The 23,104-nt window shown below is 44.7% G+C and overlaps 2 protein-coding genes across 3 annotated transcripts; one reads left to right on the top strand and one right to left on the bottom strand.

The window, feature by feature from the left end:
• Positions 1-1,321: 1,321 nt before the first annotated feature.
• Positions 1,322-15,534, top strand: hcfc1a (host cell factor C1a). The gene is given in 32 exon segments (XM_035520214.1): positions 1,322-1,431; positions 1,881-1,949; positions 2,656-2,862; positions 3,908-4,056; positions 4,142-4,302; positions 4,402-4,610; positions 5,062-5,146; positions 5,246-5,352; positions 5,460-5,639; positions 5,748-6,083; positions 6,284-6,435; positions 6,545-6,727; positions 6,843-7,067; positions 7,389-7,493; positions 7,610-7,826; positions 7,921-8,054; positions 8,157-8,289; positions 8,471-8,670; positions 8,828-9,394; positions 9,498-9,693; positions 9,696-10,174; positions 10,699-10,744; positions 10,948-11,075; positions 11,392-11,556; positions 11,759-11,969; positions 12,108-12,398; positions 12,665-12,768; positions 12,860-12,997; positions 13,077-13,262; positions 13,524-13,821; positions 13,919-13,982; positions 14,118-15,534. Coding segments are annotated over 31 exon segments (5,736 nt in total). The 5' UTR covers positions 1,322-1,431; positions 1,881-1,906; the 3' UTR covers positions 14,155-15,534.
• On the bottom strand, positions 15,130-20,258 carry si:dkey-13a21.4 (uncharacterized protein LOC494576 homolog). Of its 2 annotated transcripts, XM_027001830.2 has the most exons (6): positions 20,055-20,258; positions 19,671-19,797; positions 19,283-19,501; positions 18,544-18,669; positions 17,376-17,526; positions 15,130-16,780 (listed from the first exon to the last, which is right to left on the bottom strand). In XM_027001830.2, the coding sequence occupies exons 1-5, from the start codon at positions 20,108-20,110 to the stop codon at positions 17,419-17,421; spliced, it is 636 nt and encodes a 211-aa protein (XP_026857631.2). In that variant the 5' UTR covers positions 20,111-20,258; the 3' UTR covers positions 15,130-16,780; positions 17,376-17,418. The 2 variants fall into 2 exon arrangements, with proteins under 2 accessions (XP_026857631.2, XP_026857630.2); XM_027001829.2 differs by having other exon boundaries at positions 15,130-17,526.
• Between the last annotated feature and the right edge of the window lie 2,846 nt (positions 20,259-23,104).

Genomic DNA, 23,104 nt, shown 5'->3' with positions numbered 1-23,104 from the left:
TAAAGAACATTTCTTCAGCCACCTACATTAAAAAATACATTGTAGGGAAGAAGAGTCCAAATAGAATGTCCCAGAAGCATACAGTCCCTTCCAACAAATCCATGGAGGTCCCCATCTCCTGAATCTGCCTGCTGCCGCCCCATTCCCTCAGTCTCACTGTACATGGTTCCAGACATAGGAAAGAGAACCTCCATGTTTTTTGGGGGATATTCTTAGTTTCATGATTTGGTCACCTATTTACTTTGTTTGTGTTTTCCCTGTACGATTAATATGAACTACAATAAAAGCCTCTCGCTTGCATACTGCTCTCATTCGTTCTGCATGGATGGCTTGTGGGAGAATATCCTGTTTATTCTCCAGGCTTCTATTTGTCTTGTGTACCTCTTCAGATGGACAGACAAAGCTGTTAATATTTGCTTAGCATTCTTCAAGGCCTCAGGTATGGACAGCTTGTTGTACTTCTCAGGTACATACATCATACCTTTCTGCATTTCTCATAGCTGGCTAAGATCACTTCGTGTTGCCCTTACCTTGTCCTCCATCCTCACTCGCCATGGAGGATGCTGCCGCTTGACGCTGTTCATCATGAAGCCAGGCATCTCAAGAATCACTGTTACTGTGGTGTATATGAGTTGGTTTATCTCAGTGATGGTCACAGTAGTCCTGCCATTTTATATATATAACACAAAAAGCTTAACACACACACACACACACACACACACACACACACACAAATAATTAGTAATTGTACTTGAAAACATTTTCTTTTCCCCTTGCTAATTCCAGGCATCTCTTAAAATTTGTTAATCTCGAAAAATGACATAAAACGACCAATGACAACAAAATTAACCCGTATAAAATCATGTTTGTTAACCAAACTTAATTTTTTTTTCTAATTTTTAGGACTGTTTGTTAAGCATGATATTAATTTGATTTCTATAAGCATGTTTGATCGCCTATATGTGTAGTTTTAGAAATATTTATTTTAGTGCATGGGAAACCCTCGTCCACGTCCAAAAAATGTACTTATTTGTTAAGGTCGCCATCTTTAGTGAGGGACAATAAACCGCTTCTGTAACTTTAAGAAGGAATAATTAAATACCTAATTATTCCATGAAACGTGTACGTATACCAACAGTACGTTTAATGTGAATGCCATCTTAATTTTTTTTTTTTAATTATTAATCATCTTGGATGTAATTTTGTTTCCAACTAGCACTAACTGCTAAAACGGGACATTTATTTCTCCATATTTGTCATGGGCGCTGTGCAGTTTTCCGTTCACCCTGCGCCTCAGTTACATTGTCAAGAACATGGCGGCTTCCAGGCAGGCATGAGAGTGGATACTTCTCAACAAATTGGATGAATCTGAGTTGCCGTTACAAAACAAGACCATACAGGCATCTCGTCAAGTATTTCAACTCATATCAAGTATGTGTGGCTTTTCTTTGGAGGAATGCGTTTTTTCAAAAATGATGTTTTTGTTATGGCGAACATAGGCGCCATTTTTCTTGTGGGAGCTGGAAAGTGGGCTGAGTTGTGGACAAGATGGCTGCGTGCACCGGGGAAGCGTGAATTAAAACCGCTTTTGATTTATTTAGATTTTATACATGTTTCCTCTTATTGTTAATACAGCAAATTATGGCTTCTTCGCTTCCGTCGTTGCTGTCTAGCTAACGTAAGATGTTCACGTATGAGCTCGTCAGTTTGCTTAACTGCTAATGCGGATAGCCTTGCTTACCAGCTAAACTGAAGTTGCTAACGCTTCAGTTTTTTGTACGAAAAAAATAATTTAAACATGCAATTTATAACATTAGACAATCGGCGTGAATGTAATATGGTTCTTTAATTGTTGGTGTGTCTAATTGTTTTTATTAAAGTTGGATGTTGTTTCCGTGCTGATTGGATGACAAGATGGCGACTCCCAGGGAGGCATGAACATAGAAAAAGTACAGCAACCCGGGATTGGGTTTCAGATATTAGTCAGATTTTTTCCTTCTGCTCCTGAGTGCACCACGTATAGTAATGACCCGCTTGATGATTTGTGACGCTGTAGCAGTTAATTAAGATGTTTGCTTATGTGAAATGATTGCAGAGTTGATAATAACCAGCTGCTGTTATTATTTTTCACTCCGCCATTTTTCGGACTGGCGGAGGCTCGTTTGGTCGGTTCAACATGGCCACTTCCATGGATTGATACGCTTTGGCATCAACTGTATTTAATCACAGACTGAGATTTTAATCACGGGCCTTGTACGTGCATCTCAGTAGAACAGGTCTTCCACTTTGCATATCAACTAATCAATGCATTTTTGCACGCAGGATTTTGCACAAAAAAACAGTCTTCTGTCTTGTTGCAAAGCTCCAAAATGGCGACATCCATTGATAGTCCATTCTCCCTTTTCTGACAACGAAATATATTATTCTTATGAATTTTAAAGGTGTCGTGTGTGATAACGCTGGCATCACAATTTCCCTGAAAATGTCGTTTGTTTCGCTGCTGTGCAAATATGTCACTCAGTTGCCTGCTGGCTAACTAGCGTTAGCTTGCTAACCAACTAAACAAAACAGATAAGCGCTTTAAAACAGACAAGCCAAGCCAAAAACTTAAGTTATACGTCTTTATTATTTTAAGTCATACGTTTTATTTTACAGTAAAGGACATGTCGTCCCCTGGTTCCGTGGTACCTGGAACCGCCGCTGGTTCCTCTCTGCAGCCGCGATGGAAGCGGGTTGTCGGGTGGTCTGGCCCTGTTCCCCGGCCAAGACATGGACACAGAGCCGTGGCAATAAAAGAGCTCATGGTTGTGTTTGGAGGAGGAAACGAGGGAATTGTCGACGAGCTCCATGTATACAACACTGGTGAGTTACTTTTAAGCCGGCAATTTTAAAGATGGCGAAGCTAGCTAACATTAGCATTTCTGGTATTTGCTAGATGTTATCTAACAGAAACTAAAGGGGTTTGCAGATATATAGATATTATAATTAAATATTATTTAATATTATTTTACGTCTATTTATACATTTACATTCTCTAGTTAGCTACGTATTTTACCTAAAGGAATTTAAGTGCTAATTAACATTTACCAGCCAAATGGTTAGCTAGCGATAGTTGATGTAGGGTTAACGTTAAAATATATTTGTGCTAGTCACCATTAGAGTAACTTGTCTAGCTGGTTTTGTCTATATTGCCACACTAGCAGCAAACCCGTTACACATTGTTACATAGCTCGTCGCAGTTGCACTTCTAGCTAGCGTGGCTGCGTAATGGTAGCTAGATGCTAAATAGCCAGATAGCTAGCTAGCTATTTAGATAGCATCTAATTTAGCAATGCTTTGCACACGCAGCGGACCGTGTGAGGATAACAAATCCAATATAGCCGATCGGCACGTAGATTTTAGCAGTGATTACATAAAGCTTCGGTTTGTCCACGTGTGTTCAGATTAAAGTTATACGATCCATGTGGTGTTGATCAATATTTAGATTTTAGCTGGCTAACAGCTGTCAGAGAAAAGGCGCGACGACGAAAAAAAAAAAAAAAAGGTCGACTCGGAGTCGCAGATATGTCTGTACCACTAGACGGCAGATTGTGCAGTCATGGTCGGTAGTTTTCTCCCTGCGGTTTAGACAATATTCATCAAAAATAATGTCAGTACAATAAAACTCATGAAACAGCCTACCAACTGAGATTAACAAGTGCACGTTGAAAAGTTTAAATGTCTTGTGTTTTTCAGAACATTTAAAATCTGTCATTCTGATTTCTTGGTTGAGCCCACTTAAAAAGTGCAGAGCAGAGTTGAAGGGACATGTGTGTTAGTTTGGAAAAAATGTTATAACTCAGAATATGTTCCTTGTAAAATCCCCGGATTGTACTGGCTGACACTTACCTTTTGTTTTTGTTTCCAGCAACCAATCAGTGGTTTATCCCGGCAGTTCGTGGGGACATTCCCCCTGGCTGTGCAGCTTATGGGTTTGTGTGTGAGGGAACACGGCTGTTAGTGTTTGGAGGAATGGTGGAATATGGCAAGTACAGTAATGATCTTTATGAGTTACAGGTAAGGAAAAGCTGTCTGTATATTTGTCATACCTGTAGTTCCTATGTCGCCTTGGCAGTGCTGAACACCTTTTACTTTTATTCAGGCAAGCAGATGGGAATGGAAGAAGCTGAAGCCTAAAACCCCTAAGAACGGTCCGCCACCCTGCCCACGCCTTGGTCACAGCTTCTCTCTGGTGGGAAACAAGTGCTATCTCTTCGGAGGTCTCGCAAATGACAGTGAGGATCCCAAAAATAACATTCCCAGGTGTGTAGTCTTTCTGTTGGAGGGCAGGGAGAAAGGACATGGTCTGAAGGCTGGTCCTGCACCTAACGCTCTGAGACTTGTGGCTTTGTTTTCTTGCAGATATTTGAATGATCTTTACACTTTGGAATTGCGGCCTGGTGCGGGTGTAGTCGGCTGGGACATACCGATCACATACGGAGTTCTGCCTCCTCCCAGAGAGAGTCACACCGCCGTGATTTACACTGATAAAACCAACAAAAAGTCTTCCCTCGTCATCTATGGAGGAATGAGTGGCTGTCGTCTGGGAGATCTTTGGACACTGGACATTGGTAAGAAACTCTGCTGTTTAAAACTGTTTTAAAACAAACCCTGCACAACTTCCACAATGTCATTCAGTAACTGTTATTGCAATTGCTGTTATTGCAGTTACTTTTTGCTTCTAAAATATGCAACTGAACCTTTGAGCAAATCAAAACATTTGTGTGATGTGACCACCCCTTCCAGTGTAAGGCATTACAAAAGACATTTTTGTAAAATGTGCACATGCAGTATATTATTTTGTCCACATTGAATAGACCAACGTATTTTGTTCCTTCTCCCAGGTAAAGCATTTTTTTGGCTCTTCTGGTGTTTTAAAGCAGTGCCTTTTTAGTGTTTTAACCCAACTTGATTGTGGTGTGGGTGGAACTGGCAACCTTTTGATTACAAGTTGAGTACCTTAACCACTGAGCTACCACTGCCCCACTAACGATTAACAATTGAACCTCTTCTCTTCTACAGACTCCCTGACCTGGACCAAGCCTGCAGTAATGGGCACAGCTCCCCTACCACGCAGCCTTCACTCAGCTACCACCATCACCAACAAGTGAGCTCTCCTCCATGCTTTGGGCCACATGCTCGCTTCCTCCTGTCATAAACATGAGCCCTTCTTTATCGTCGTCTTCTCTTCCAATCTGTTGAGCAGGATGTATGTGTTTGGGGGGTGGGTGCCTCTGGTGATGGATGATGTGAAGGTGGCCACCCATGAGAAGGAATGGAAATGCACCAACACACTGGCTTGCCTCAATTTAGGTGAGCTGATTTTTGTCTATATTTGCCGATAGCAAAGATTTTCAGGAGATATATCAGAAGTGCGCCTCTTGCGGGCGTTATGAGCACTCCACTTTTCCGTGTTTTAGATGTTATGTTGTGGGAGAACATTTTGATGGACACCCTGGAGGACAACATCCCACGGGCCCGTGCAGGCCACTGTGCTGTAGCCATTAACAACAGGCTTTACGTGTGGAGCGGTCGTGATGGATACCGGAAGGCCTGGAATAACCAGGTGTGCTGTAAGGACCTGTGGTACCTAGAGACAGGTGAGAAGAAAGATACATGCGGGACTGCTCTATAGCATGTCATTCATACTTCATATTGCAGTGGTGTTGAGTGGTGCGTGAGTGGCATCTGTGTTCCTGTCCTTGCAGAGAAGCCAAATGCCCCATCACGGGTGCAGCTAGTCCGGGCGAACACCAGCTCCCTGGAGGTAAGCTGGGGTGCTGTGTCCACGGCAGACACCTACGTGCTGCAGATTCAGAAATACGACATCCCCTCTACAGCCAGCACAGCCTCCCCAGCCCCCTCTCTCCCGAGCAACTTGCCCAAGAGCCCTGTGCCCGCCACTCCCATGCTGTCTGCCCAGAGCCTCCCTCAAGTGGGCAGCACACTTGTGCCCCAGACCGCTTCCCCGAGTGCCTCTGGCTTGCCAGTCTTGTCCAACACGCCAGGAAGCCCCCTGGTTGCCTCCCCTGCTCGGGGGCCAGGTAAACACCACACCAAAGCAGCCAAACATCCTTGTAAACGAAAACCTATACAGCCAGGAAAACACACAGACAGGGGTGCCAGGCTTTGGCCATGGAGTAAAGGCCTTATGAGAGAGGAGGGGGGGTGGGGGTCTTGTTTAACAATTCACTTAAACAGCAGTGGTGATGTCTCCCTTATTCTGTCTTTTTTATATTTCCAGCCATCCTTAAAGTTGCAGCTACTCAGTCTAGCACTGGGGCTTCATTTGTCACTGTGCGTCCAGCAAACCAGGCTGCAAAATCTCCTGTCACTGTGACGTCACTTCCTGCTGGTGTTCGTATGGTAGTGCCAGCACAGAGCACCCAAGGAGCGGTAAGATATGAAAATGTTTCTCTGTGTATGTTTTGTAGTTTTAGTCAAAGACTTCCTGATGAACTGAACAATGCTGTGTTAACTTTGCTGCTGCGATGGTTTTCCCCAGCCAATAGGCAGCAGCCCCCAGATGAGTGGCATGGCAGCTTTAGCTGCAGCTGCTGCCGCCACCCAGAAGATCCCACCCTCGTCTGGGGCCACTGTGCTCAACGTACCAGCTGGAGCCACCATTGTTAAAACCATGGCAGTGACCCCAGGCTCCACTGCAGTTAAGATGGCCTCTCCAGTTATGGTAGATATCTACCATATCAACAAATCTCCCAAGTCTCTTGGCTCAAATGGGTTTATCTCTTCTCTCCCAGATTTGTGTATTTTATTTGGTTTGTATGACTTTCATCCCCTGCCAGGTGAGCAATCCTGCCACCACCTTGCTAAAGACTGCTGCGGCCCAGGTGGCCACACCCACCCTGTCCAGTGCGACCACGCCCACTCGTCCCATCATCACCGTGCACAAATCTGGCACAGTCACAGTGGCCCAACAGGCCCAAGTGGTCACCACTGTCGTAGGAGGAGTAACCAAGACCATCACACTCGTCAAGAGTCCCCTTTCCATGGCCGGAGGAGGCACCTTGGTATGGGATTATGGAGATTAAATTATTTTTATAAAAGGATGCACTTAAAACAACTAATTAAGGAGCTAATTTCCTATGGTGTGCTCAATTTAGTGTTATCAAGTTATGTCTTTGACATAAAAATATTATGAAATCATGTCTAGTGATAATCAACAAATGCATCTAGAGATTTCTTTACACTAAATATAAGTAAGAATTTCTCTTTAATAACAATTGTATTTAAGCTTCTCTGAATAAGAACATCTGCCAAGTGCTGTAAATAAGTCCGAGGGAGGGAGGGAGGGAGGGAGTACTGTGACTAGAGTAATCCCCCTGCCACAGATCTCCAGCCTTGGGAAGGTGGTGTCAGTGGTACAGAACAAACCAGTGCAGACTTCTGCTGTGACTGGACAGGCTTCGACCAGCCCCGTCACTCAGATCATACAGGTAACGGAGTTCTGCCTTTCGGCTGGTCCTGCTGGTCTCCTACAACACTCTTGGATTGCAGGCTGTCTGTGACCCTTTTTAAATCCAAGTAAACCATGCTGATGTTCCTGGTCTAGACTAAAGGCCCACTTCCAGCTGGCACCATTCTAAAACTGGTGACATCAGCAGATGGCAAGCCAACCACCATCATCAGCACCACTCAGGCAGGTGGAGCAGGGAGCAAGCCTACGATCCTGGGCATCAGTGGCATAACACCTGTCAGCACCAGCAAACCTGGAACCACCACCATCATCAAGACCATCCCCGTCTCTGCCATCCAACAGGGCGCCGCAGGTATGCACTGGTGCTTCCTTAATGTAGCAATCTCTAGGTTACACACCAGTGTGTGGTATAACAGATACATGTACCTGCCTGATCTGCCCTCCAGGTGTCGCTAGTAGCACAGGGCTAAAGAGTCCCATCACCATCATTACCACAAAGATGATGACCTCTGGCACTCCTGGCAAAATCATCACAGCAGTACCCAAAGTTGGCACGGCAATGGGACAGGGACTGACTCAGGTACGACATGGAGACAGGAAGTTCTAATATTTGGCAAACTCTTAAACCTTCCTATGTTTTCTGTTGCCTTGGTGTGAGTGCCCTCTGTGCTCTGGGCCGTAGGTGTTGCTGAAGGGAGCACCGGGCCAGCCTGGTACCATCCTACGCACTGTGCCTATGGGTGGAGTTCGCCTTGTTTCCCCTGGGTCTGGCGTCAAGCCGACAGTTACTACGCTTCTTGTCAAAGGAACAACCGGTGAGTTGTGTTTTTTTTATTATTATTTTTTTTAGTCAGGTTGTTTTGGTTTGCTCAATTTAGGGTTTTTGTTGTCTTTACTGATTTGATCAAGTTAAGCACATTATATAACTAACTAATTGTAAATTTAAAGTTTCAGTGGTCTGTGTTGAACTGAAGTTTTGTTCGCTTCCTCTTGCAGGTGTCAGCACTTTAGGTACAGTTACAGGTACAGTGTCCACCAGCCTGGCAGGAGGAAGTGTGGTCAGTGCCAACGCATCCTTGGTGACGCCCATCACCACGCTGGCTACCGTCAGTACACTGTCCAGTCAGCTGCTCAGCGCGAGCGGGATCACCACTCCTGCAGTCGTCAGCAGCCAGAGCCACACCACCTCCGTGCAGGTAGGAGGTGCTGCAGAACAGTCCAGCTAGGCTGAGTATCTGAAATTGAGGATGACTGGAAATAACCATACCATTCAAAAACAGTTTGTTCTTATGGTTAAAGTGTGGCTGTAGGTGGTAATTGAGTTCTTGCTTGGTTTCCCCGGGTCCTCCCCAGCCTACGCAGGTGACCTTGATAACCACGCCCAGTGGTGCAGAGGCACAGCCTGGGCAGGACCTACCCGTCTCCTTCCTGGCATCTCCCACCTCCGAGCAGCCATCGTCCAGCGAGCCGTCCGCAGACGCAGCAGCCTCCATTTCCCTTGTCTGCTCCAATCCGCCGTGTGAGACACACGAGACCGGCACCACTAACACCACCACCACAGCATGTGCCAGCATGGGCACTGAACACACTGGCACGGTGCAGAGAGTCTGCTCAAACCCGCCCTGCGAGACCCACGAAACGGGCACCACCAACACGGCCACCACAGCTTCAGCTAACATGAGCAGCAACCAGATGGGGGCGGTACAGAGGGTGTGCTCAAACCCGCCCTGCGAGACCCACGAAACGGGCACCACCAACACGGCCACCACAGCTTCAGCTAACATGAGCAGCAACCAGATGGGGGCGGTACAGAGGGTGTGCTCAAACCCGCCCTGCGAGACCCACGAAACGGGCACCACCAACACGGCCACCACAGCTTCAGCTAACATGAGCAGCAACCAGATGGGGGCGGTACAGAGGGTGTGTTCAAACCCGCCCTGCGAGACCCACGAGACGGAACCACCAACACAGCCACCACAGCTTCAGCTAACATGGGCAGCAACCAGATGGGGCGGTACAGAGGGTGTGCTCAAACCCGCCCTGCGAGACCCACGAAACGGGCACCACCAACACGGCCACCACAGCTTCAGCTAACATGGGCAGCAACCAGATGGGGGCGGTACAGAGGGTGTGTTCAAACCCGCCCTGCGAGACCCACGAGACCGGAACCACCAACACGGCCACCACAGCTTCAGCTAACATGGGCAGCAACCAGATGGGGGGGTACAGAGGGTGTGTTCAAACCCGCCCTGCGAGACCCACGAGACCGGAACCACCAACACGGCCACCACAGCTTCAGCTAACATGGGCAGCAACCAGATGGGGGCGGTACAGAGGGTTTGTTCAAACCTGCCCTGCGAGACCCACGAGACCGGAACCACCAACACGGCCACCACAGCTTCAGCTAACATGGGCAGCAACCAGATGGGGGCGGTACAGAGGGTGTGTTCAAACCCGCCCTGCGAGACCCACGAGACCGGAACCACCAACACGGCCACCACAGCTTCAGCTAACATGGGCAGCAACCAGATGGGGGCGGGACAGAGGGTGTGTTCAAACCCGCCCTGCGAGACCCACGAGACCGGAACCACCAACATGGCCACCACAGCTTCAGCTAACATGGGCAGCAACCAGATGGGGGCGGGACAGAGGGTGTGTTCAAACCCGCCCTGCGAGACCCACGAGACCGGAACCACCAACATGGCCACCACAGCTTCAGCTAACATGGGCAGCAACCAGATGGGGGCGGTACAGAGGGTGTGTTCAAACCGCCCTGCGAGACCCACGAGACCGGAACCACCAACACGGCCACACAGCTTCAGCTAACATGGGCAGCAACCAGATGGGGGCGGTACAGAGGGTGTGTTCAAACCCGCCCTGCGAGACCCACGAGACCGGAACCACCAACACGGCCACCACAGCTTCAGCTAACATGGGCAGCAACCAGATGGGGGCGGTACAGAGGGTGTGTTCAAACCCGCCCTGCGAGACCCACGAGACCGGAACCACCAACACGGCCACCACAGCTTCAGCTAACATGGGCAGCAACCAGATGGGGGCGGTACAGAGGGTGTGTTCAAACCCGCCCTGCGAGACCCACGAGACCGGAACCACCAACACGGCCACCACACAGCTTCAGCTAACAGGGCAGCAACCAGATGGGGGCGGGACAGAGGGTGTGTTCAAACCCGCCCTGCGAGACCCACGAGACCGGCACCACCAACACGGCCACCACAGCCACCTGCAACATGGAGACGGGAGAGGGGTCAGGTAATGTACCTCCCACATGACCAGGGTGCCCCACTCACAAGGCTGTCCTGTGATGGGTCTCTACACGCAGAGTTCCTTCATGTTCTTCATTTGAGTTCTTGTTGGATAGTGGTGGTGGTTGGTTGTTTTGTTTTTTAATAGCAGCAGCTGCTGTAAGGATGTGCTGACTGTTAATAAGGCTTTGGTATTGGTTTTGGCTGTAGCCCAACACAGTGGGGAGGTGTCGGAGGGAGCTGGCGGCCCAGACAGCCTAAACACTCCTGCAGTCCCTCAAAACCGCGCCATCACAACAGTTACCCAGGCAACGCCAGTACCTGGCCCTGCTGTTCCTGTGAGTTCTCACCAATATGCTCAGCACTTAATTATTTTGGTTGATTTTCATTTACTGCTCATTCAGCCTTATTTTTCTACTGATTTGATCTTTTAGATTACTTTTATTTTTATGGCATAACAAACAACAGTATGATGACGATCAGTTTCTCAGTCCAGTCTACGGGAGCCAAAAGTCTCAAGCAGCTTATAGTTTCTTTGAACTGAGTTGAGAAACACTGATGTACAGAATATTAAAAAGTAATTATTAAAAGGTTTTCTCAAGTCAGGTTTTTTTTTTTGGGTGAAGGTTGAATGTAATTCGTCTCCTTTTGCAGTCTCTCATATCAATCACAGAGCCATCTTCGGAAGCACCGGTGGAGGCTGGAGTGAGTGATGCAAGTAATGCAGGTGGTGCAGAAGCAGAGGTTGAGCCTATGCAGGTGGAGAACCAATTGGAGTCAGCAGAGCAGGTTGCCGCCATGACAACAGAGGCAGGACAGGTTCACGATTATTATTTATTAAATATTGAAACACTATCGCTGTCCTGTTATTGCTGTCGTCATGTACATTTTCAGCCTATGCTACTGGTTAACATTTACATGTTTACCTCCTAACGAGGCATTTACTGTCCTATTAAATGTATGCACCATGTTTGCTGGTGGTAGGCTTAAGCTGTGCTGAAGGTTCCTTTGCCCCTGTTAGATGGAGGGTGTGGAGGGAGTTGTAGCATCCCAGCATGCCGAGGCACTGGCATTACCCCCGGAGCTGATGTCCGAGGGACAGCCCACCACTCTCATGGTGACTGGGCTGACTGCTGAGGATCTGGCGGTCACAGCTGCAGCGGCAGTGAGTGACGAGGCTCAGGCCCTGGCCATCCAGGCAGTGCTGCAGGCCGCCCAGCAGGCTGTGATGAGTGAGTAAGGCTGAGCTCGCTGTAGTGGCTGAAAAGAATCCCAGCGCATTGCTTTTTAAGGGTCATGCCCATGGTTTATGCCAAAGCTTTTTTGCAGTGCTGTCGCCATGGCCTCCAGCTTTGAGCTGTCTTCCTCAGGTTCGAGCGAGGCCGAGGGCGGGGTCATGCCAGGTGAACAGCAGAGTCACGCCATCCCTATCGTGCTGACGCAGCAGGAGTTGGCTGCCCTTGTGCAGCAGCAACAGCAGCAAGAGGAGGCGGAGCATGGGGCGGTGCAACAGGTCTCTGCTCCGCCCACCGTGCCAACTGAGGGCCTGGCCCCCGCAGATAGCCTCAACGACCCTGCCTCTGAAAGCAACGGTCACAGTGAAATGTCTGCCGCGGTTTCCAGCACAGTGGCTGTACTGTTGCCAAACGCTACAGCTGAGAGTGAGTGCTAAATGAGCTGCCTAAAAACCTCAAGGCCATAAACTGGCCACACGAAACTAACAAACTCTGCTGCTTTTGTTGCAGCCTATGTGTAGTTGCCTGGCCAGTCTCTAGAATGGTTGCTGTTTGTGCACAGTTTTAGAATGTTGCTTGTTAGACTTTTACAAACACAAGCCCCTTCTGTCTGGCCCCATCAGATTTATTGGCCCTTACCAACATGCTTTGTTCCTCCGCTAACATGCTCCTGTTGTCTTGCCCCTGTCTAGCTTTAGCACCGTCCAGCACCCTGGCTCCTGCAGTTATCGCTGCTCCAGCCAGCCTGCAGGCTGCCGCCACACACTCCGAGGTAGCCAACGGCATTGAACCCACGGTAGGCCCTTCCTCCTTTGAAAAGACTCTAGCAATAATCCTCAGTCCGTGTTCTGGATTTTACCAACATCTGACATCCTTTGCTTGTGCAGAAACCACACCCTCCGACTGAGGTAGTTAAACCCCCAGTGAAGAAGGAAAACCAGTGGTTTGATGTTGGCATTGTCAAAGTGACCAACATGGTCGTAACGCATTATTATGTGCCGACCGATGACTCGCCATACGTTGAGGTAAGCTGCAAAGCCGCTTATCAAACGTTTTGAGCACATAAAGGAAATGAAGCACTCTAGCAACGTCTTGAATTTCTAGGGTGATTCTGGAACAGTTCCTGACTACAACCAGATGAAAAAGGTGGACTTGCAGTCAGGAACAGCATATAAATTCCGCGTGGCCGGCATCAACACGTGTGGCCGTGGCACCTTTTCCGAAATATCAGCATTCAAGACCTGTTTACCAGGCTTCCCTGGGGCACCGTGTGCTATAAAGATCAGCAAGGTAATTTTGTGACCCAGAAAATGGAGTGTAAATGCTGCTGTCCTTTAAAGCCTGTCCAGGGATCCAGGGAAATCCAGTCTGCAGTACTCCAGTGATTTTTGGTTGATGGTTGGGGATTTGGCGGTTTGCCATGTGCTGCTGAGAACTGAAGGGCCAGAGTCAGTCCAGGCGTGGCTGTGTAGAGAGACTGTTTGTTGTGGTGGTTTTTTTGCACAGTAGTTCACCTGTTGCCCCTCCCTGCCACCCCCCCCCCCCCCCCAGAGCCCAGATGGTGCCCACCTCACATGGGAGCCCCCGTCTGTGACGTCAGGGAAGATCATGGAGTACTCCGTTTACCTGGCCATCCAGAGCTCACAGACTGCTGAGGTCAAAGCTTCAACTCCGGCACAGCTGGCCTTTATGCGGGTGTACTGCGGGCCCAACCCCTCATGCCTGGTGCAGAGCTCCAGCCTGGCCAACGCCCACATCGACTACACCACCAAACCCGCCATCATCTTCCGCATCGCCGCTCGCAACGAGAAGGGCTACGGTCCTGCCACCCAAGTCCGATGGTTACAAGGTGAGTATCGGTGGTTTTGTTGGCAGCTATTGCTGTAGCTGGATGCTCTATGCCATGGTTTTTCATGCATGTATTTAAAACATTTCTCTGTTTCAAGAGTCAAGCAAAGATGGCATCTCTGCTAAGCCAGGTCCAAAACGAGCAGTGTCCTCACCAGATGTGTAAGCGCTGAAGTCAATCACTGACATTTTCTCAATTGTTTTGTTCATATGTGATTTTCTACTAAATTATGGGTTATGGCTTTTGGATTAAGCATTATTTGCTTGTGCTTTTATTTTTCTTCTTTTTAACTTCAGCAAAGGGAGTGTGAAGAAGGCAAGAACAGAGCAGTAGGGTTAATGGTGAGCAGACTCTGCCCCCTCACCCTGCCCTTTCCCAGAGCAGCAAGACTGAAACTTCATCCGGTGTTCAACATTCATGTCAATGTCACATCACAGTGGAAAAGACACCAGTCAGAAAATGAGCAACTTGTTCTAGATTTCCCCCCCCCCCCCCCTTTTAAGTGAAAGGATCAAATAAGCACATATTACTCCTTTTGGGACTTTTTCTTCAGAAGCATCTTTTTTTGGAAGGAATAAAATGAGCTTTTTAGTAGAGTCTTCCTTATCTCCATTTCCTTTTCATTCATATGTCTTTTTGCTTCAATAATTTCACAATCTGTTTAATGTAATATAAACAGCCTGCTATACTATTGGCTTGTCTAAAATGGAGCTGCTTGTCATGTTAGACGAGTGGAATGGAGGGAAATCGCTCGTTAGGTGAGTGGACTCGGTGGGTGTGACAGAACATGAGTGGGTGTGGCAGGTGTCTGTTTTTGTTGTTCTTTGTTTGTTTGTTTTTTAAGGGGGCAGTAAAAACCGAGCAAAAGCACTTGTCCTTAGACAAAGGGAGGATGTGTTGTGTTTCTTTTTTTTGGGGGGGGGGGGGGGGGTTTCTCTCTTTTCTCTTTGTGGGAAGACTGGTTCATTAATGTAAGTTCTGCACACCCTTCAAGTATCTTTGTGAAGCTATCACTGAGTACTTTTGGCATGAAGAGGAGACTGGCAGAAACATGGACAAGAAAAGATGAGGTTTTACTGAAGGGATGCAGATGCTGCAGGACTGAGACTTGGTAAACATGAAAACATTACAAAAAAATCCAAAAAATTAGCAAGTAATGATGCAGAAGACCTTTTGTGTAGTTATTTTTGTATTTTTTAAAAGCTTCTTTCCTGCGTGTTAATGTGTATGTTGGTGTGCATTTTTGTTCTTGTTTGTTTTTTGTGGTACATTCTTGGTCATCCCCTGAGATTCAAAGCGATTGTGGGCAGAGTGTATGAAAGCTTGACTGGTTTAGTGCGCTTGGTATAATGGTGTGTGATGTAAAGTGTGCTGGCAGTGTTGACACACTGAGGTGTGGTGTAGCTGAATGGAGTTGAAAGAGCCTTCCGCATACAGGCAGGGGTGTGTCGCCAACTTTGTTTACTTCAGATTTTTTATGCTTGTTCCATTTAGTGTATGTTGTACGCCAACCACGGAGATGTCCTACCAAGCTTTTTTTTTTTTTTGTGTGTGTGTGTGTTCTCCATGTCCTGTATTCCCAGGGTTGATCTGCTCACTCTGGCTTTCCCTCTAGCTTTTTTAGAATGTTCCAGAATCGGGATTTGTAGATTTTTCTCTGCTCTAGATTGTGAAGGAAGTTGTCCATGTGAAACTTAATAAATTTTTACTTTCCTTCTTGTTTGGCTCTGTATTTTACAGAAAAATTTAACTGTTTACAGAGTCCGTTTTAATGTCTGCTTGTTTTGTCTTTAAAACGGATTCCTTGACCGATCGGGGATTCTTTTTTTGATGTTCTTATTGATTTAAAGCGAAGGACGGGTTCAATTGTATTATAGTTCATTCCTACTACAAAAGAAAATGATTTCATCCTGGCATTTTACATATTACCTGTAACAACAAGGTTTCTACATGTTGGTCATCTCCCAATTTCCTTTTTGTGTCTTGACTTACACTACCCCTCCCCCCACCTGCCAAGAATATATACTGTGCCCCTGGTGATTCATATTGACTTCTTGTTTGGGAATAAGACTCATTTAGCTGGTGTGATTCTAGCAGCAGTTCAACTTATGTCCTTTTGATTTATGTGGTAAGACGCTTTGGGGTAAATGGGATATATATATAAATATATATATATATATATATATATATTTTTTTTTTCTTCCTTCCTTTTTTTTGTTTTGAGAAATTAAAGAACATCTTTGCCTCAATTTCTGGCAATCCTGTAAATTTAAAATTAACACATGCTTGTACAAAGGTTTTTGACCATTTTTATATGACTATTAAAGACAAACCTCTATAGCATACCAGCCCTCTTATTCTCAAATTACACGTAAATTTGTTGCTGCTACAAATTACGTTTATGTGCTTGAAAGGTGAAGTGAATTCCACGCCAAAGCACCAAACTCAGTTCCTTTGTAGTCTCACTACTGTCATCTAAGAGTCCTGTGAGATCCCAGCAGACAAAATGTGTCCAGTCAGGCTGGACACGTGTCCAGACTCGTGAATCTCATGAGTGCGCTACTTGGGTTTTTCAGTCTAAACTGAAAGCAAAGAAAGAAAGAAAAAGATGAGGGTCTGATAGATCGATTATCACCCGTCATGGCCAATAAAATACATACTTTTCTATTCAGACTCTAAATAAAGGTGCATTCTTCTCATCTTTTTTTAGCCACTTTTTGGTTGACACTTTTTTTTTGTTTTTTTTTTTTGCTCAGTTACCCTGATTAAATGATTCCCAAAAGCCTGTTTCTTATATATTTTGGCATGCTTAATGAAAATGGTTTCAGATTTTGTCAGCCATAGTTTTTTATTATAGTATACTTGCAAATGACAATGTATAGTAGGGAAATGTGTTACCAAGGAAAGTGGATCCCCTCTATGTTGTCAGATTATTGCTGGACACTGAAGAAGGATTTTCCTGAGCCCAAATACAGGCGTAAATCAAACAGTGCGTAGTAATAATGGCCTTATTTATGAATACGTAATTTGCTTTCACTTAAAACAATGCCTGATAGGTGGATCTTCTAATACTTTGTCTATTATAGTTTGTAGGACCAAAAAAAAGGTACATTTTTGGTGCCCATTGTTATTTGCATACATCAAGGTGAATACATCCCCATCAGAAATGTGTCGACTTGTTTAAACCCTGTCACCAATGACCATCAAGGGTCTGTTTAAACACTTCCACTTCAACTATAAAACAACCAACCAGTCAAGAATTTCTTAAGACTCGGTACACGAAGCACAAATGTCAGAAGGATTTTCAAGAACCGTTTGAAGACCTTTGTTCAAAGGTATGTGGTAGGAGGAGAGGTTAAAGTAAATCGATATTTTTGTTCTTCAAATCCCCTGCTTCCAAAAGATGCATGTAATTAAAAGTATCAAGATTATATTGTCAACAAGCTGGTAAAACGTGTCCTGTTTGCATTGTGTCATAAAATGATTAAACAGATGGCTCAGTAAATCTAGCCTTTGATGAATGGATGTTTGTTTCCATCTGAGGTTAATCGCACCTGTTGTCCATTTGAGTCACTACACTGGGACCTCAGTAGGACTTCAGCAGTTACACTGGGGACTTCGCAGGACTTCTGACTGTTTGCTGTTTGTTTCTTGCTTGCTGGTTATTTTGACTTCTTCTCTATGATCCATAGCATTAGACCTAAACTGTAGAGAGTGAAACATTTTAAAATATAGAAGTGGAATTTGATGGATACAGTCAATTAATTTACTTTGGCTGAGGACACCTGTTACACTGCAACAGCAAAAGTATGTTGCAAATACAAGCATCAAATACAAAGCATATTCAGTGTGATGCAGTATCATGAACATTATATAAATTAAGAAAATACTTGTTGATGTGTGCTGTATTTTGTAAACATGGTGCAAATTCAGAAAATTCATGCAACTTCAGAAACCCAGCCACATCATAATGGAAGAGGGCCACAACCAGACTTTATAATACCAGGAGACTGGTCACTTGCTAAAAAACGAATGGGACAGCTCGTAACACGGCGTGGTTGCTGTATCACAGGACGTCCTACATTAAAAAAAAACAATTGCCCTGTCGATAGAGGAGCAACTGCCAATAAAATGTCGGTGTCATGGTTGTCAAATATTTGTCCCTCCTGTCGCAGAGATATGCGCATGGATCGAAGCCGGAACAATCTGGAAAATAAAGAGCCCCGTTTTGTGCAATTCTTCTCACCTTGAAATCTGTATTAGAAACGATGTTTCAGCTACTAGTGTATATACACTAGTATATACACGTGTCCCCATTCAGAGATACGGGAGCCTGGACTTGAAATAACTGCCTGGAGGCCGACAAGTGGATAAACATGCCTATAAGGACTGTTGTCACTGGATTCGCAGCATTTCTGAATTTGCACGGCGTTTGCGAAATGTAGTGTATGTGCTGTCATTTTGAATAAAGCGTTTTCTGAATTTGTATAGTGTTTGTAAAATGTAACGCATGTGTTGTCATTTTGATTTAACATGCATGGTACATTTGCAGTGCGTTTTGTTTTTTTTGTTTTTTTTTCATTTGGTTATTCCCGGGCAGCGTATTAAATAACGTATTACAAAATACAAAGTAATACATAAAAAAATAATAATAAAATAGGGTAATTATTTTCAAACATAATTAGCAGGTTTGTCAAATAGATATAAAATAAAGCAACTCACATAGTGCAGAGCAGCTCTGGCTGCAACTTCGAACGCTGCGTCAATTGCTGTGCCTTCCTTAGCACTGCACTCAAAATACTGCGCTCCCACAGCCTCGCACCACAGCCGTGCACGGTTCATTGAAACCTGCCCACCAAATAATGACCAGGTTTACTGGTCAAGTTATTTTTAGTGCATCCTTAGACAGGGGAAAAGTGTAGTATTTACATGCACAAATATTCACATGACCCCAGAAAGAGCATTTCTGATGTACAGAGATATTTAAGAGGTCAATTTTATTTACCAGTAGGCCTCAAGGTTCTTGGTTTACTCAAGATTACTAGCCAAAAAAAAAAAACAGAACAATGTAAATGCAGGAGTCTATTGACTTAATTTTGCTTTCTCAGTTTACTTTACTGTTGTCGCAATAAGACATTTTTTGAAGCTTGAATTACATGTATTCTAATGCATTTAAAAAGGAAATACATTAAAAAAAAACTGTCATTGAAAATAATGAAATTCAGAAAGCTTTATTGGCATGATGATATTCAGTTACAGTATTGCCAAGTAAGTAAAAACAGTAATTGCACTGTCTGGAATATGTCAGACCAGTTCTGGTGTAGATCTGCTGTGAGTTGGGGTAAAAATAAATCAGTTTCATCCGAAACTGCCCCATCCTTCTCTTAACAATACCACCATCAACGCTTGAACCTGCGTGAACTTGGAAGTGCATTATCAGCATGTGTATAAGTGGTCAAACCTCTCGGACATCCAGGTCAGTCTTATTGCCAAGGACTATGAAGGGGAAACTTGCAGGTTCGGTGGGGCATGACTGTGCAAGGAACTCCTTCTTCCAGCCGTCCAGAGCACTAAAAGAAGCTGCTGAGGTCACATCGAACACTAGAAGGCAGCAGTGAGCCCTGCGGTACAGGGAAGTGCCCAATGAGTGGAACCTCTCTGTGCCAGCGGTGTCCCAGATCTGAGGGAGTAAGAACATTTTATGACACAACTCCTAGTTAAAATAGTAATATTAGTAATAATATTTCAGTGTCAAGGTTGTCAAATATTTGTCGCTCTTGTCGCAGAGATATGCACATGGATCTAAGCACAGCACAGCAAATGGGTGAAAGATGTCAGACTACTGTTACCTGAAAGACCACTGGGCTTTGGTCCACAGTCATCTCTTTAGTCAGGAAATCCACCCCAATGGTAGCACGATACATGTTAGTAAATCGATGGTCCACAAATCGAGTCATAATTGAAGATTTTCCCACACTTTGGATATACAAACAAGATCAGTTACTGGAAATAAAGCATTTATTTGCTTCTGATATTAAAGGTATCTGCAGCAAAGCCTTTGAAATAAAGATTATCAAGTCAAAGAAGGTGCAACAGCATCTTCCTTATCCTGAAACCAATCTGTCCTTCTCTTGAACATTATTAAAGCACAAATCAAATCTCAGTGGTCGTTAAACCGCTCTTACTTTTCTTTTTTTTAAACACACCATGCTGGCATCGAGACATGTACTCACCCAGAGTTTCCTACCAGAACCACTTTCAGATGGGATTTACTCCACTCTGCCATCATTTTTAGACAATAAGCTCCTCAGTACAATGCAGCTATAAAACCAGCCTATTTATCAAGACTCCATTTGTGAATATTCAGAATACTGTGCCTTATAGCACACATCCTACAAATGTTACACCAGTACACATAGAAGCTTTTGAAGAGAAACACTGAGCTAATGGTTAACCATTTGAACATTGGGCAGGTAACACCCTACCAAGCAAAACAGGTGGGGCTACTTCGGTGCTATGCTGAACATTAGATATACGCTAAAGATTCCTACAGACTGTGTCTGTGCTTAAAGAGAACAGTTATCTGAGTCAGCACCATTTAAAGAGACAGAGAATGGAAAATGTGTGGGAAGTTTTAAAAGGCAAATCACCTGATCAAACTTCAGAGGGAACCAATGCTAAATATATGAGAATTGCTTTGATAATGCCAAAAAATCCCAAAACCCCTAATACATTGGTTATATTTTAAGGGGTATTTATGTTTTTACAAAATGACAGTACTGTTGTTTTGATGACACATTCTTAGTCTGCTCTAATACTTCTCTCTGTAGGAACTAGTTACAATGAGGTGTTGAAGCACTCTGGCTATATCCGGGCATTCCACAACTGATATCATTGGGCTTTTCTCCATAAAGTAGTTTAATTAGGTGTGATTAGGTTTTAAGTACCAACCTCAATTATATATGTGAGATAGTTCTGCTGTTCTGTAGTGATTATCTTATAATGTAATGCAAAAAAATAAAAAATAAATAACATTGAGTATTGTACTTTTTAAACCTTTTACAGTCAAGTTATGATGAAAAGATTTTCATGCTCTGAGCTGTGATGTGGGAGAGGTACTTCGACCTGAGTATAAATGTTGCATGAAAGGAAACAAAACATACAAATTACAGTGGAATGCCTGTCCATCAAAGAGATCATCACCCTGTGAGAGAGTAATAATATAATTAATAATATATAGAATATATTAGAGTAATAATATGTTAATTACTCTTCATTATATTATTATATAATATCATATAGTAATATCATATTGAATAATTGGTCTTCCTCGTTCTTAGACCTACACGCTGCTCCTGGGGGGAGTGTCTGTGCTTTGTGACAGTTAAGGGTGTGGAAGGCAAAACTGTAAAGCATGTGTTTTGGTAAGAATTGGGTCCAACACTCTGGAACAGATGAAAGACAAGAAAATGTGTCCAGGGTATCTATGTCTTCTAGTTTCACCAGTCTACCTCAGAAAAGGTTAAAAATACATGATACACTTAGATGCTGATTTTTAGTCACACTGAGTACCTGAGGGAACTGTGGCTTTGGGGTTTAGTTAACATCCTCTTAGTTGAAAATAATGTGAGCCAGACCTTTTACTTCACAGAACACAGCACAGCCACCCAAAGTGTCTGCATCACTGCTTATCAACCACTTTTCTTCTCCAGAAAACACAGATGCACTTTCTGAACAGATTTTGCATATATAAACACTGGAAGAGGAAAATTGTTTGTTTGATAAGAGGAACTACCGTGTATATTTTTTAAAACTAACAGAGTTTAGCTTTTTATGTCTTCTGGAAAACAGATGAGGAATATTCTCTGTGCATACACTTGTACTTATCTGTGGGATAAGGCCTTCTGAAAAGAATTGATTTCAGAGGCTCAACCACTGGACTGAACTGGTTCATGTTGAAGGGATTTACACTGTATCTTCCTCACCACTGACCTCATAGAACAATCTAAACAGGTTTGATCATGTAGCAGATTTGCAACAGAAGCAATAAGCATGAGACGACTATGGCAGAAGCGCGTGTAAGGAGAGAAGCCTCAAGGACGAAGCACATGGAGTTGTGCGCTCATAACACAGTGCAGCTCAGCTGGCTGTGTGGTGGACAGATAAGACTCGGCATTCATGGAAACCGCTTTCCCTGGAACTGGAGGCCCCATCTCAGTGAGCCAGCAGCACCACCACAACCACCCTCCCTTTTCTTCCCCCCCCCCCCCCCGCTCTGTCCTGTCACCCAGAGCAAAGCGCATGCTGGAAGTGTTTAGTTCACCCACATGGTAAACACATCCTGGCAAACCGCATCTATTTTCGGTTTGTTCAGCAACATTTATGTTTGAGAGTGTGTATGCAAGTGTGTCTGTGTGTGTGTGTGTAAAAAAGGTTTTGGAGAAAAGGGGAGGAAAAGTGATGCGTGTGTGTGAGCTTACACTATACTGTTCTTCTATGAGCACGTGTGTCTGTATGTGTATGTGTGAATTAGAGAGAGAGAGAGAGAGAGAGAGAGAGAGAGAGAGAGAGAGAGAGAGAGAGAGAGAGAGTGAGTGAGAGAGAAAGAGAGAGAGAGAGAGAGAAATTGTGTTTTAGTGTGTATACTGGGGCAGGCCTTGTGATTCCCCAGCCTCCCACACTGATCTTGATATTCTCTTATCACAGCTCACACAGACGCAGCCACGAGCCACATCCCTAATCCTGCACCAGTGCACTCACTCACTCTCACTCACTCACTCACTCACACACTCACTCACTCACTCACTCTTTTTACTCTCTGTCTATTTTGCTCACCCCCTCACTAGTCAGGTCTTCACAAAACCTTTTGTCATCTTTATATGAATTCATACATACAGGAGGTATTAAATTCTGTGTACCACTATAGTCATTTGTGATGAAAATGAAATCCAAAAACACTGATCAATAAACACACTGCATACACCATTTCAAAAAGGATACCATTAATCCACAGCAATGCCATCACAAGTAAATTCCAGCTACACTGAGAAAACACCATCCTGGTATCCCTGAAAACTGGTAAATGAACAATGGATGAGGAAAGTTAGAAGTGCTTTGACTACCAAATGACGGATCCTGTGCATGGTATGTGTGGCCTGGCCATTGGAGGCCATTCTGGTATCTCTTACCATGATTGCAGTGTTGGACCCAATTTGCATTTTAGTTCAGTGCTGCACCTAAGACTGTTGTTGCATTTTCATTTGTTTTGATACACATTTTGGTA

The sequence above is a fragment of the Electrophorus electricus genome, chromosome 20, assembly GCF_013358815.1.
Source record: "Electrophorus electricus isolate fEleEle1 chromosome 20, fEleEle1.pri, whole genome shotgun sequence".
In the NCBI taxonomy this organism is placed as follows: domain Eukaryota; kingdom Metazoa; phylum Chordata; class Actinopteri; order Gymnotiformes; family Gymnotidae; genus Electrophorus; species Electrophorus electricus.
Note: the sequence above shows the minus strand (reverse complement) of the source record. Positions and strands in the feature narration are given on the sequence as shown.

What these genes read in the sequence shown, in the direction of transcription:
- si:dkey-13a21.4 (XM_027001829.2), bottom strand. Translation starts at nt 20,110, where the DNA reads ATGATGGCAGAGTGGAGTAAATCCCATCTGAAAGTGGTTCTGGTAGGA. An exon ending in CTGACCTGGATGTCCGAGAG is followed by an intron (nt 18,670 to 19,282) that starts GTTTGACCACTT and finishes TTTGGTGGGCAG; the next exon opens with GTTTCAATGAACCGTGCACG. An exon ending in CCAGAGCTGCTCTGCACTAT is followed by an intron (nt 17,527 to 18,543) that starts GTGAGTTGCTTT and finishes CACTCTCTACAG; the next exon opens with TTTAGGTCTAATGCTATGGA.